Source organism: Balearica regulorum, chromosome 4 (genome assembly GCF_011004875.1).
Source record: "Balearica regulorum gibbericeps isolate bBalReg1 chromosome 4, bBalReg1.pri, whole genome shotgun sequence".
Lineage (NCBI taxonomy): Eukaryota > Metazoa > Chordata > Aves > Gruiformes > Gruidae > Balearica > Balearica regulorum.
Genome location: NC_046187.1, coordinates 23,003,835 through 23,018,374, shown reverse-complemented (window position 1 = coordinate 23,018,374; position 14,540 = coordinate 23,003,835). Strand labels below are relative to the sequence as shown.

Below are 14,540 nucleotides of genomic sequence, written 5' to 3'. Positions count from 1 at the left end.
ACATGCAACTCTCCTTAATTAAAGCGGGATCCACCAGAAGAAGAAATACCTTTTTGCACCTTGAAGTCTTTCCCAGCTGCCATTGAGCATACGATACAGTGGGCAAGGGATAAGGTAAGGGAATAAGCTTACTGGCGCTCAGCATAACTTAATGTGTATTTGGAAAGGTGGAGGATATGATACCCTTCTTGCAAAATGCCATATTTGTTCTCTTTATTTTCTAGTTTGAAAGTTCATTTTCTCACAAGCCTTCGTTGTTTAACAAGTTCTGGCAAACCTATCTGTCTGCAGAAGAAGTTTTACAGGTAGGGGAGTGTTGCCAGGGTAAAATACAGGGTTTAAATTAATGCTTTATGGATTTTGTTTCTATTTAAGTTCAGTGAGATTTGGTTCTTTTCTGACTTTATTCAGAAAACCTGAATATGTATTTGGCCAAGTCATTAGCTCATCTTTCATAGGAACAGTATTTCTGGTGTGTCTCATAATTAAGCAGATAAGTCTCATGCATGGGCTGCTTCTCTAGCTCATGTGTGCTCTATCCATGATGTAGAAATACCAGAAATACTAAGGTACTGCTAGCAAGTGTATAGTAGATGTCACGCTCATGTGCATCCAGCTGAGAAAAATGAAGGGAAGACTTAGTTTTGAGTGAATTCAACTATGTAAATAAATTAGACTCAATTGATTAGTATTTTTTTCTTGTGAGTCTCTAATGGCCTATGGTCCATAGGACTGAGTGGAAGTAAATCAAGTAGACCACAGCACCTGGGGAGAAACCCAATGGAGAGGATCACGTAAAAGATAGTATTTCCCAAAGTGACCCTTTCTGTCCTTTTGCCCATAACTTACTAAAAACATTTACCAGTTGACTGGACTGGGAGGAATCTTGTCTGTTTTAACATTTTAATATTTCCTTTTCTATCTAGAGAATAAAATCAGGGGAGAGCTTAGAAGGCTGTTTTCATGTTATTAAAACACTCAGTAGAAGACCCCGAAGTTGGACGCAGTGTGTGGAACTGGCAAGAGTAAAATTTGAGAAGTACTTTAGCCATAAGGTGGGTAAGACCTGGAAATGAGGTGGTGCTAGACTGATGAGGATTTTGGAAAACTTGGTAGCCGTAATAACTAGGTGTCCAAGTCTTTGCACTCACTTCCATCTCTTCATAAAAATACAAACTGTCCTTGAAACTTAAAAATGCTGCATCTTTTCCTCTTTCTACTGTAGTTCTTTTAAGTCTGGTTTATTAATTCACTCCTGGTGGCTCCGTTCAGTAGTCTCCATGCAGTTTTCTTGGTGTTTTTCCAGCTGACTAGGTATTGTGTTTTTTCTAGAGCAGCAGGACTATCAGATGTCTTTTAGAAAAAGACAGTGGCTTTTTGTTTCCCTCACTAAACTTTTGTTACTGAACTCATTTTCATATCCCTGATTTTTCTTAAAGATGTCACAGAAAGCTTGGCTGAAATAAGAAGCAGTCATTCTGAGAATCTGGTCCACAGTGTTGCTTAAAGTGTGTGCATCTGTGTAATTTTGTCAGAAAGATGTGATCATGATGTTGTGTATTAATAAACATATCATATCTGTGTGTATGGAAGCCATGGTGGTGGTTGTCACATTGAGAAAACATTGCATTCCCAGTTATGGATTGGTATGCAAGGATCCTAAAGTGACAGCAGGGTGGGGGGAACGCTTTGCTTGTTGAATTAAGTGTCTTGCTTGGACTTTGGACAGATGAGGTGATTCTTCGTGCTGTGAATGAACAGACAATCACTGTCTAGTAGTACTTGCGTCTTTAAGCTCTCCATCTTGACAAAGATGTCTTAGATTTCATTACTAAAAAGAGGACTCAATTTAGTGAGGCCTTGTCAGTCTGTTTATGAGAAATTACTAAAGCTACTCTGGCTTTTCCTCTAGGCTCTTCAGCTCCTTCATTCATTTCCCCTTGATACACGATTAAAAGATGGAAGTAAGTACAAATGCCCCTTTGTGCCTGTTGTGAATTCATGGCATACGTTATGCGTGGCTGTTCCTGATTCCTTAGGATTTCATCTTAAGTCTGTCATCTTCCCAGGTTTGTTCTGGCAGTCACCAAAGAGGCCACCTTTCCCAGTGAAGTTTGAATTTAATGATCCTTTGTAAGTATGATACTGCTACTGGTGCATTTTATAGCATCCTATAAAACTCACCCTACAGCAGAAAGTGCAAGGCAATGGCTATATAGCACAAGAAGTTGGACTGATACTTGACAGGTACTAGTGCATAGTCTTAATGCTGTGGCATACTTTCACTGCAGGTAATTTAACTTTCACTGACATGGGATTGGAGGGTGCTGCGGGAAGTTCTGACAACATCTAATGTGAAATGGCTTAGAATGACTCATTTCATTTATTGTCTGACTACAGAATTACTGAGTTGTTGCTGTCATACTCCCTGCCCTCATCAGCCCAGATCATGAAATGCAGGATGAGTCAAATTAAATTGACTCCCTAAAATGACCTAGTGGAGTGACCCTTTTTCTTCTTCATCACAATTTGGGTCTGATCTAGATGGCTTGGGTATTACAGATAATTTTAAACTTTGATGTAGTTGAAGGACTGAAAAGCCTTTATCTGCTGCACATCTACACCTGCTTTGAGAAACTATCTGGATCACCATTTTTAGTTAGGGTGGAAACTGAGATCATAGCAAATATCAAAGTATTTCTGAGGTAAAGCTTTTCATTATCATACTGATGTCATGTGAGCATTTGTAGTTATCTTCTTGACTGCAGAGGTTAAGGAAACATGGTTTTCATTAAATAACTTCACTCATCAAAGTTTGCTTAGTTTTGGGGAGGACTTCTGAGTCCCTTAAAAATCTGTCATCTGTTTTGTACTGTGTGTGCTGAAGGGTGGAAATTCCGTTTCTGTGTGTGCATTTTCAAGACCTCTTTGACTATGATTGCAAGTCTTTGGGCAACTGAAGTAAAAAAACAACAAAAAATAATTATCTTCCTCTTTTCTTCAGGCACTATGGTTTCATTGTGAGTGCAGCAAAACTGTTTGCAACCGTGTACTGTGTTCCTTTCACAGAAAAGGTAATCCCTACCTTAACAGTGTTCCCATCCCATAACTTGGATGTACATGTTTGGTTTTGGCCTGATGTCCAGTTGTCAGTTCTTCCCAAGAACTGATTCAAGTGATTCTTGAAGTAATCTATCCTTCAGCACTGGCTGTTCAGCAACTGCTTACATTTAGTCTTTCTTTAAATCCCTAACCCAGAGAAGAAATGAGTAGTGTGTTGGGTATTTTCAGTAAGTGCTGAACTCAGGAGTTTTTATCTTGATGGACCGATTTCCTGTGCAATATAATAACTGATCTGAAAGAAGATATCTTTAAGGCATTTTTTTAATTAAGTGTCTTAGCTATAATCTGGGAGTTTTATTTTTTTGCTACTCACAGCCTCTGTGTTTGCTTATCCTTTGTTTTTCTTGTTACCCTTTTTTCTTTTCTAATTGGATCTTCTTTAAGTCACCTTTTACACTTCAGTTCTGTTCAGTTTTCAAGTGCTAGGCACTTCACTCTTGTTCACTGTGGCAACCAAAACATCACTTTCGGTGAAACATCATTGAATATTTGTAGGATTTTGTGGTATGTTTTGGTATTCTTTGCAATGCTACTGGATATACAGTCTTTTTGTGGGGGCCTTCCTGCATTGACGATTGTTTTTCTTCAAAACCATAACAGGATTTGTCAGAGGAAACTATTTTGAAGATTATTTCAGCTGTGAAGGTACCAGAATTCAGACCTTCAAATAAAGTAAGTGTGATATTTAGTTATTTAGTTTAAAGAAAAAAAAAAAGAAATCACAAGCAGTGCCCCACATCTCCAACTACTTCTTGCATTGATGGTGATGAGAAATAAACACAAATTAAAATGTGTTTTGGGGAAACAACAGTGTGGCATAGAGAACCGCTTTCACTTGATATAGCTAAGGTATATATGTACCAGATGCTAAATGCAAAACGTGGGGGTTTTTTGCCTTTTGCAAATGATTTGTTGTAGCATCATTTTCTGTGCATGAGTGTGATTGTAAGTCTGCAAGCTTTTTTAAGTTTATGAGTCTATACTATTTTTAATAAAAGTAGTAAAATTTTACTCATAAGCAACTTTAAAGCAATCCAAGACTAGTGTCAATTTGTTCTTTCTTTCTAAGTAATGTAAAGGAAGTGTCATTACTTTCATGTTTATTTTTGAAGTGTTAACTTCAAAACAGCTGAAATGTTAATATGCAGTGGCTAGCATTTGTCATCATTTAAAATGAGCAAATATTCCAAGGTATTTTCGTGTTTTCTTGCCCAGTGTTAACACTTGTCTCATGAATACTTGCCTTGTGAGACAGAACCGATATTTTGACTCAGAATCACAGAACGGTTGAGGTTGGAAGGGACCTCTGGAGACTGCCTAGTCCAACTCCATTGCTCACGTAGGGGCAGCTAGGGCAGGTCATCAAGGACTGTGTCCCATTGGGTTTTGAGTATCTCTGAGGATGGAGGCTCCACAGCTTCTCTCTGCTACCTGTGCCAGTGTTCAGCCATCCTCACGGTTTTCGTTGTTTTTTTGTTTGTTTGTTTTTTCTTTGAAGTATTTGTTTCTTACGGAATTTTACGTGCTTCAATTTTTGCCCATACCCCCTTGTCGTGTCACTGGGCACCAGTGAAAAGGGTCTGGCTCTGCCTCCTGTACTTTTCCCCCCATCAGATATTTGTACATATTGATAAGATCCCACTGAGCCTTCTCTTCTTCAGGCTGAACTGTCCCAGCTCTCAGCTTCTCCTCCTATGAAAGATGCTCCAGTCCTTTAATGATCTTTCTGGCCCTTGGCTGGCCTTGCTCCAGTAAGTCTATGTCTCTCTTGAACTGAGGAGGAAAGACTGCAAGGAAGACAGGAAATCTAGTACACTTCACACTTGTGCTGTACAAAGTTCATGTATTTTATTACCCAAGCACTGCACACACTTGCAGGTTGTACAGACTGATGAAACTGCAAGAAAACCAGATCATATTCCAGTCAGCAGTGAAGACGAAAGAAATGCTATTTTCCAGCTGGAGAAGTCTATACTATCCAACGAAGCTCTGGGAAGTGAGTAGTGCAAACTACCTTCATAGCTTAGTAACATCTTGCAATTACACTGCCAGTACTAAGACATTCAGGTCTTTGGATAAAGTAGTTCTGTAGTTCTGCAAGAAGCAGGTAGCAGATATCTAAAGCTTTCTGAAGTGCCATGCAGGTAACTGTTCTTATTGCTTGACATTACCCTATGCTTCTGTACTTCTGAGATTCCTGCAAGTTTTAGGGTTTTCTGTTATACTTGTACATGTAAGTACAACCCTGATGACAGTGAGCAGAGAGCAGGGAGCTGAACTGTAAGGAAGGAAAGGATGCTGGCTAGATCCCACATGGACTGAAAGTGATTCAGGTATGAGAAGGTTGAGAGTTACTACGTACAGGAATCAATCTGAAATTATCCTAAATTGTGAAGGCTGTTAGAGACTTCTTCAGCATCTTCTAGACAAGTTAAAATGAGGATACTCGAATCCCATTTTTGTGCCTGGCCGCATGAAGAGGTCGTTGGACAACAACTACATGCGTGCGTTTTTAGCCTGTGAACACAGAGGAGAAAGGTTAGCTCAGCTCTAACCCATCCCAAGGAGCGTCAACCTCTGTCTCCCATGCTACTGAGTCTATAGTGAAATGGTTACAGATAAACAAAGCAGGGAAAAAAGAGGGAATTCTCACAGGATGGAGCCATAGTGAAGTGGGGTGTAAAGAAACATCCACAGGACTATCCAAAATCTATTCCTGGTGTTCCAAGACAAGTAAAATTATATGGAGTTCTGATGATATTTCTTTCATTACTCACTCCTAACAACTGGTATTGATAGGAGTATTTCTACTTCTAGCATGGGAAAGCAAATTGTAAGTAAGGCACCAAGCTCCAGAATGTGAAATTTTTTAATTTGTTAAGGTTCTAGTTCCCTATAACTTATGTTTAGGACATCTTCAGTTTTCTAATAATAATTTTTGCTGCTTTTTTTTTTTATGAGCAGATGACTTGCAAATGAAGCCCATCTCCTTTGAAAAAGATGACGATAGTAACGGGCATATAGATTTCATAACAGCAGCATCAAATTTGCGAGCCAAGATGTACAACATTGAACCAGCAGATCGGTTCAAAACAAAGCGCATTGCTGGAAAGATTATTCCTGCAATTGCAACAGCTACTGCTGCAGTATCAGGGCTGGTGAGTATGCTTTTTAAAATGCTTAAAATGCATATTTCTTTCTCTTACTGATCCTTGCCTAAAACTACTGTTGTCTGGATATTGATTAACACTCCTGTGACAGAGCCTCGTTAAAGAAATGGGTTTACTTCAAAGTTAATAATCTTCTTTTCTCATATACCAATAGAAAAGGTCGCTCTTGGTTCTAGATGTGGTAAGCCCTCGGTGCTTTTATTTCTGTTTTGCTGACCAGAGAGAGGAGTTGGAGATCAGCATCTTGGTTTGTTTTCTGCAATTAATACTAACTTCCATCAGAGCGCTACTGCCAAGAGTGGAAAGGATCTGTTCTGTAGTAGTTCACACCCATGCACCTCAACAGAACTGCATACTTTGTGGAGGTGTCTTAATTAAACAATTTTGGAAGAGCCCTACATTAGGAACACTTTCAAATGTTTTAAATATTTCCATTAGCAGGAACAGAATTTGTGGCATACTGGGTTGTATTTCCAGATGTGATTTACTCTGCTGATTGGACAAAGGCTGATCTCATTAACAACTTACTCTGTAGTTGCTGACCTCTTAACTAGTGTTGATAACACAGTACCTAAAACCTGTGTTTTGTTTCATGGAAGTATGGGATTCTTATTTACTGCAGGTTGCACTGGAACTCGTTAAAGTTGTGGGTGGCTACCCAGCTGATGCATACAAGAACTGTTTTCTGAACCTTGCCATTCCCATAATGGTCTTTACAGAAACTGCTGAAGTAAGAAGAACAGAAATCAGGTAGGAAGGATAATGGTAGAAGGGTGGTATTTGGAAACCTGGTAATTTATGTTTAGAACTTGGTGAGCCATCACAACAAGTGTCAAGTTTGTACAGTTACTAAATCCAGATAAACAAAGGCCTTATGTGCTTGCATAGCAGAACTATGATTGAACCACAATTCATTGTCATACTCCAATTAAATGTTACAGATATTTAAGGTTATTTTTTTTGTTGTTCTTTAAACTTGGAAGATCATGAATCACTGAGTGCTTGCTGTCAAACTCTATTATCCATTTACTACATACTCCTAAAGGTGTAATTGATATTCTTAGTACTGGTAAGGGTGTCTCATAATGCATTGCTCAAGAGCTTCCTGTTTGGAAAATGCAGCACATACTCTTCTGTCCTAATTTTAGAAATAGTGGTTTTAAGGGCTTAGTTTTGTTTTCAGTGGAAGCTATTGCTAGTGAGGCTTTGAAAATCTACATGAGTTAGATATGCAGTGTGGTTATTAATAAACATCCTGTTTGCACAGACTGGACACACTTCTGCATCTTAGTGAATACAAGAACTATTTTTCAGTAGGTCTGAAAACTCAGTTAAGTTCATTCCAATATACCATGTTTACTCAAAGTTCTTACTGTGTCTTGTGCTTAACCAGGTCAGAGAGCTGGAGAAATGGCAGTGGAGAGGGAAGAGATTTTTGCTCAATATAAAATAGCAAGTTGCTAGAAGACACAGCAGTTCTCTGATACATGTTTAAGGGAAGTGCCTGAGTTCATGTTCTAGAGTAACAACCAACCTTTTTTTTTAAAAAACAGAAATGGGATATCATTTACAATCTGGGACAGGTGGACAATTTATGGGAAAGAGGATTTTACTTTGTTGGACTTCATAAATGCTGTCAGAGTAAGTTATCTACTGAGTTAATACAAGACAAGGAAAGGATTTTCTTGTTTTGGGTTGTTGGTTTGGGGTTTTTTTGTTGTGTTTTGTTGTTGTTGTTTTTTTCTTTAATCAAGTTATTGTTCAAACCAGAGTAATTCTAGAAAGAATTAATGTCAATGGGAATGTCTCTAAGTAAACATGTCCGAGCCTATTTTCCAATTCTTTGTTAATTTGATTGGCTCAAATGTATCTTAATAAAACTTATGTCCATGCATGAGCAAGTTTTCTGGTTGGGATCCTATGGTTTTGAATAATTGGTTGTAGTATTAGCAGTAGTAGTATCTGCTGGCTTGTGCAGCTGTCCTAGTCCTTTAATAAATTTTAATTTGTGAATTCCAGGAGAAATATGGAATTGAACCAACTATGGTTGTACAGGGAGTCAAAATGCTGTATGTTCCTGTAATGCCAGGTCATATTAAAAGATTAAAGCTGACGTAAGTATAACTGGAAAATGGATTGAGGTATGCAAGTGCATGTACAAATTATGTTCACTGGTTGTATCATAAGGATGTGTGTCTGACAGCAATGTTTTCTCTCAAAGTTGCTAGTCATTAGTATTTGGGAAAGAAAAAAGGTCATTTCTTCCTTTTTGAATAGAGAAAAAAAAAAAAGAGAAAGTGAATTAACTTCTGTGGTGAGGACAGGAGACTTGCAAAATGCTATTCTAACTGATGAATGCCAGAATGAGAAACCCAAAGAAGTCTGACAGTAAGTTGGTTTTTTTGGAGGGGGAAAGAATATACCTTGGTTCAAGCAGAGCAAGACTAATGGAACCTTTTTAAACTGGCTTAAAACTAATGGTGATATTTAGCAACTTAGCTCTGAAAGAATGAGAACACTTATTCAGGAAGGAGTTAATGTATTGGTTGCAGATTGAGATTTCTGGAAGTCTGTTTAGTTCATAGTAATTCCTTGAGATTCTAGTTTACTTGAGCCCTTTTGAAAATGAGACCTTCGTGAGGCTTTGCAGTGCCGCTCACTGACAGGAAATTGGGGTATAACAAACTGGAAGTTTGGGAGGCTGTGTGTGCAGGGCATTAGTTTTTGACTGATAAGCCTTTGCAAAGTAACAGCCAGGTCTCACCCAGGCTTAGTTCTACCTTATATGTCGATTGAACTTCTTTAGCTCCAAATTTGCTCCTCGCAGCTCTTGTGAAGTATGTGCTGGTCAGTGCTCACAGCCTTTACTAGAGCAAGGAGATGCATTGATCAGTGCTGTTTCAAAGATTTGCCAGTAAGTAACATCAGGCAAAGTAGTATGTGTTATGGCAAGCTACTTCAAACTTCCAGGGAGAGAAGAGCCTCTAAGTTGGTACTGCCTTTTGACTGCTTGGCATACTAAGATGTGAATTTACAGTCTATCTCAAAATAAGTTGTTTGTATTCCTTCTCCTACAGCTGTATAAATAATTTTGAATGAGTGGGGTGTGTAATGAAGTCAGAGGCATGGTGTGAAGCTGCCTTGTGAATATCAGGATTTCTTATTCCCCCAAGACTTAGTTCAAGCTTTCCATGTAGTTACAGCAACTTGGTGTTCTGGTACAAACAGTCCCCAAAGCTTTATATTTCAACAGCAATATATTTGCAAGCTATGTATTTGCACAGCAAACTCTGGTCTTGCTTGTATGTTTAAAATCTATCTTTGGCTGTAATATGACAAGTATTGCAAGACTCTGTCTTCATATCAGAATTACAGCATTGACTGGTAGCATACTCCTTAAAAGCAAGTTTTAGAGACATAGATATCTGCCTTGCTCTGTAGCTTGGAGCTTCCTTATGCAAACAGATATACCTCAGTTATCTCTGCTGAGAAGAGTTAATGCTTTGTGCTCTTGCAAGGGAACAGTACTTTGGAGAAAGCAGCTTTTTGACCTGCAAGCTAAAACATAGCCAGAAGGAAAATCCTTCACTAAGTAACCTGTAAGGAATAGAAATGAGTGACTCTTTCCCCAGCCTCCTAGCATTTGAACCTCATGAACCTAGTGCTCAGACTTGGCAAGAAAGTAATTTTGAGATGCCCAAAGATATGTAATGAAAGTGAGGTTGAATGACCTTCTACTTCAGTATTTTACTGTGCAACTTTCAAGCAATAGCTGTAGCTTTTGAGACTGCGGAGAGCAAAGGGGAGAAGTTGCACTAAGACATGATACACTTACTTAGTTTAAACTCAGGTTGTGGTCATGAAGGAAAAAGTCCCAGATCCTGGCTTTTTTTCCCACCTCATTGCTATTCGCCTTTGAAATTCAAGGACTTAACAAACCTTAACACCAGTAGAATTACTTTGCATCAGAACTCTGTATCTAGTGTCTGCGCGAGAATGGTTCTCCCTAACAATGTATAATAATCTTCCTCGTTAACTGAAATCCTGCACAGAAAGCTAACTTTGCCTTGTGCCTCGGTAGGACACCAAAGAGAAATTACATCGGTGAGGAATCCCATCTGAAACTGGCCATTTTCTCTTGTCTTTTGTACTGAGCACTTGTTAGTCAACAATGTAAGAGCTCACTAACAGGCGAAGTCTATCAAGAAAATGGAATACCATTTGCTGTACCTCAGGTGGAGGAACAGCTTTTGTGTTAAAATGAAAAGGCGGCTTATTCTCCATTTTAATCTGTTTTCTAGTATGTTGGGCTTCATTGCTGGCAGTGAAATTCATTATAGCCTGGCCCTGAATTCCCACTGCCAGTCTTCCTTCTGGTATGTTAAGAAACTGTTCTTCATTTCCTTGTAGGATGCAAAAGCTTGTGAAACCATCAGCTGATAAGAAGTATGTGGATTTGACAGTATCGTTTGCTCCAGAGACTGATGGAGAGGAAGACTTGCCAGGGCCGCCAGTGAGATACTACTTTGTTCAGGAAGACAATTGATGGTAGAGACACAAAAGTCACTCCTGGACTGTTTGTTATAAAAGGAGTGTGCTAATTTTCAGCTATTAAAGATGGTACTATATATTTCTTTTTGGTGAAGCCTTAATTAAAACAAATGGTGAAAATCAGTGGCTTTGCACTGAAGACAAACTGGATTTATGCTTCATCTTCTCCTGTTTTCTTCAAATCTGTTTGCTCAAAGGAGGATTGGTCATTCCATGAGATGGAATGTCTAGTACAGTCCTTACCTTAAAGACAAGATTTGTATTAATTTGTGGGGAGCTGAAGAAAGCAAGAAGAATGGTGAACCTAACAAATGGTCCCCATATGCAAATTAGGTGCTGCTTAGAGAAAGCGGGGGGGGAGGGAAATTGCCATTTTATTATACTCCTGGTGTTCTAAGAACATCTCAAATCCATTTCATATGTTAATTCTCAAACAAGAATTTCATTCTTGCCATCTACACGTGACATTTAATCCACCAAAAAGATTTAAACTCCCACTTAAAAGCAGATGACCTGCTTTATTGTGTTGTTGCTGCTCTCTTCTGAACAGTTAGCTGCTCTGACACACTGCATCGCTATCTTACGTCAGTCTCAACGTGGAAGCAGTAGGAGGCAGGTCTTGAGTAGGTGTAAATTGTCACAAAAAGTCAAGAGACCTGAAATTGTTGATTACCTGCACTGAAACTGTTCTTTGGGGAATACTGCAATATGGGGAAAGTGGAAACCTATTGGAGAGCTGAGTTAACGATTTCAACAATAAAACTTTGTCTTCAAGAAAGAGGACATGTTTGGTGTGGTTGAGCCTTTCTGCCCTCACCAAATTAAAAATGCTGTAGCAAATGATGACTTTGAAAGGAGGAAAAGGCAAATAGCTCTGGATGTTGACTCATAGCAAACACTGTTTCCTCAGCTGCTCCTTTTGGTACCATTTCCTTATAGCAAATGGTTATCCTGTACATCCCTCCACAGCACAAGTCTGAGTTGCCCTGAACACTCAAGGGTTTTATCATGATCAGCCAGTTACTAGGATATCTAAGTATAAAGAATCTGCTTGATCAGAAATAATACTATAGCTAGGACTAGCTTTCTACTGTGGTGAGGCAGAGGTGCATCACAGAAACATCTGTGACACCACTTTTATGTTCTCTTCTATTTAAACACTGGATAGTTGAGCTGGTAGTTCTTTTTTTTTTTTTTTTTTTTTCTCCCAATGATGACAGAGTGAAGTGAGGTTAGAATAAAAACCTATGAACTGGAAAACCTTTTAATGTGTTTAAGCTTTAGAGATTGTGATTGCACATTATCTCCTGCAGCTGTTGCAAAAGCTATTGACTACTTAGCTATTTATCCTCGATCATAATTTATTAAGCTTTAGGGATATCTTCACATTTAATGAACATTATTGGTCAGGAGTTTTGCCTCTCCTTTCTCCCCTTCTCGGTTAGTTGTAGTCAGGAATAACAGCTATTAGGCTGGGAACTTGAACACCAAGGTGTATGGAATTGAATAGCTGGAGTCAACACAATTATTCCAATATTTGGGATTTAGTCTTACGTGCAGGATATCTTCTGGAACGTGTACATACAGTTTTACAGTCAGTCTAGTTTATAGAGATAACTTTATAGATGAATAATACTGCTTTTTAAACTACCTAACTTATTTAAGTTTTTTTAAGAACTTATTTTAGAGAAACTTTTCGAAATAGGAGAAAAGATGACTACATTTAGAGTGCAGAGAAGACATTGGGAGACAGTAAGTTTCCACTTGTAAAATAACAACTAAAATGTATTTCACTGTGGCAGTATTACAATCTGAACTCTTAACTGAAATCACTAATTAGTGCTAAGGATCACTTCAAGCTTTAGGTCAAGTTGAAAGCACTGTCACCTCTCACAGTTGGAGACTGGGAAACAAATGAAACTCTGAGTAAGTACACTCTGGTACGTTAGTGCGGTGTTAACATCATGCTTATGCTTTCTAAGTAAGTAGCATATAGAAATAGTAGTCTCAGTACTTTGCTAGAATGCCATCTGATGGTCCTCAGGGTTTTAAGTAAATTTTCATATATAATTAACGGAATGGCTTTTATTAATGGCAACGCATACAGCTTTGTGAGACCTCTGCCAAAAAGTCCAGGTTGAGGTTGGCAGGGATCAGAATTTACAGACACGGCTGTATCTCTATACTGCTCTTATTGTGTGTATCTGTTGGATGGATGTCTGTTCTATGGGCGGGTTCTGCTCAGTTAAACAGTTGCTGATGGAAAAACTGAAAATGCACAATGGTTCTAGATAATTATTAGCAGGCCTTTAAAATTTTCTGGATATAAGTTAACCTAGGTAAAAATCTTATACATAATAATCTAAAGAGGAGTTTATATGGAAGAACTGTGCATGTCAAGTGGCTCATTAAAATTGTTTTTCATGTTTTAAAACTTTCTGAATTGCTGATATGGAGAGTGAATGTCTTTATACTGAAGGTTGTGCAGAGTGGAGTGAGCCGATTCAATGTGACTTTGTGTTTGAGACAGCCCGTTTCTCAGCCTGTTGCTGCTTTTTGTCAAAAGTCTCAGCAGGTGCTCAGCATGATCATGCTAAAAGGGCTCAAACTGGGCAAGTGAATTTCAGGGTGCTGGTCTTCTAGATGACCAGCATTGTCACTACCAGTGCTAGCAGTGCAGAGGCTCGTAGCACTGCCTGGAACCTAAGAACTGCTTTTTTTCCTTTTTTTTTTTTTTTTTTTCATTGTAATGAAAGCTTGTGTGTGTATAGGACTGTTTGATGCTCTTTTTCTGTGGAGCAGCTAGAGCTAGCGGTATCTCCCTGCAGCAGTGGAGAACCATCTTTCCACTAGAACACTTTAAATAGCTTTCCTTCATAAATGTTATTCTTTGAAAGAGCAGTTGACTTGCAGAGATGAAGTTTCCTATCAGTATTAAAGATCTTTCTCACTCAAATGCTTTCTTACAGAGTTTGCTTATATTTACACTGGCTTTCCCTTAATATCTCGCATTCTTAATAGCTGCAGGAATGTTTGTGCATGCAAAACACAAGGCATTTAGCACCCAGCTCAACTGTTCTCTGTGGTTAATCTCCATGTTTCTTTAATGCTAGGAGTAGTGAGGATTCTGTGTGAAGATCATGCTACTGTTAACAAGACTGTTTTGATGCATCTGATGGATTTAGGACTTTATTTACCTATACAAAGAGTAAAAAAGTACACGTTTTCAGCTTTTTTCCCCACCCTTTTCCTGTGTATGGTGAATATGTGAACATCTATCTAAAACTAACAAAAAAGTGCTATTCAAGAATGATGACTACGTAGAAAGAACAACTCTGGCACCAGCTGGGCCTCTGTGAATGCAGAAACCCTGTCACCTCATCACAGCATCTCGCATCCTGAAATACTGTGGGTTTGAGCTAGGTAGAGAGTTTGTGTATCTGTCTGATTTGTATCAAACATCAGTAAAGGCTTTAGATAAGTTAATGTTCTTAATTTTTCCTTGTGTCTTTGAAACAATGTGGCTGTACACCAGTTGTTTGAAGAAAGGAACTGAATTTCAGACAAATACAATGGGCTTATTAACTTGAAAGATTTATCCATCCTTTGTAATTATCTCCTGTTTTGCAATTACAGAAAGCATACGCTGCTGCACCGCAGTGCAGCAATCTAAACCTTTGTCCAAAGGTTGATAGC

General features: G+C 38.6%; 1 protein-coding gene across 1 annotated transcript in view; it reads left to right on the top strand.

Annotated features, from left to right (window-relative positions):
* UBA6 (ubiquitin like modifier activating enzyme 6) overlaps window positions 1–10,994 on the top strand; it is a 30,148-nt gene extending 19,154 nt beyond the window's left edge. Inside the window, exons 20-32 of the mRNA XM_010304961.2 lie at window positions 25–114; window positions 225–305; window positions 927–1,055; window positions 1,913–1,964; window positions 2,070–2,133; window positions 3,005–3,074; window positions 3,724–3,795; window positions 5,002–5,119; window positions 6,088–6,281; window positions 6,916–7,043; window positions 7,847–7,934; window positions 8,313–8,407; window positions 10,704–10,994. Of these exons, the coding sequence (XP_010303263.1) occupies window positions 25–114; window positions 225–305; window positions 927–1,055; window positions 1,913–1,964; window positions 2,070–2,133; window positions 3,005–3,074; window positions 3,724–3,795; window positions 5,002–5,119; window positions 6,088–6,281; window positions 6,916–7,043; window positions 7,847–7,934; window positions 8,313–8,407; window positions 10,704–10,839 (1,317 nt within the window). The 3' untranslated portion in view covers window positions 10,840–10,994. The remainder of the gene's footprint in view (window positions 1–24; window positions 115–224; window positions 306–926; window positions 1,056–1,912; window positions 1,965–2,069; window positions 2,134–3,004; window positions 3,075–3,723; window positions 3,796–5,001; window positions 5,120–6,087; window positions 6,282–6,915; window positions 7,044–7,846; window positions 7,935–8,312; window positions 8,408–10,703) is intronic.
* The last annotated feature ends 3,546 nt before the right edge of the window (window positions 10,995–14,540 follow it).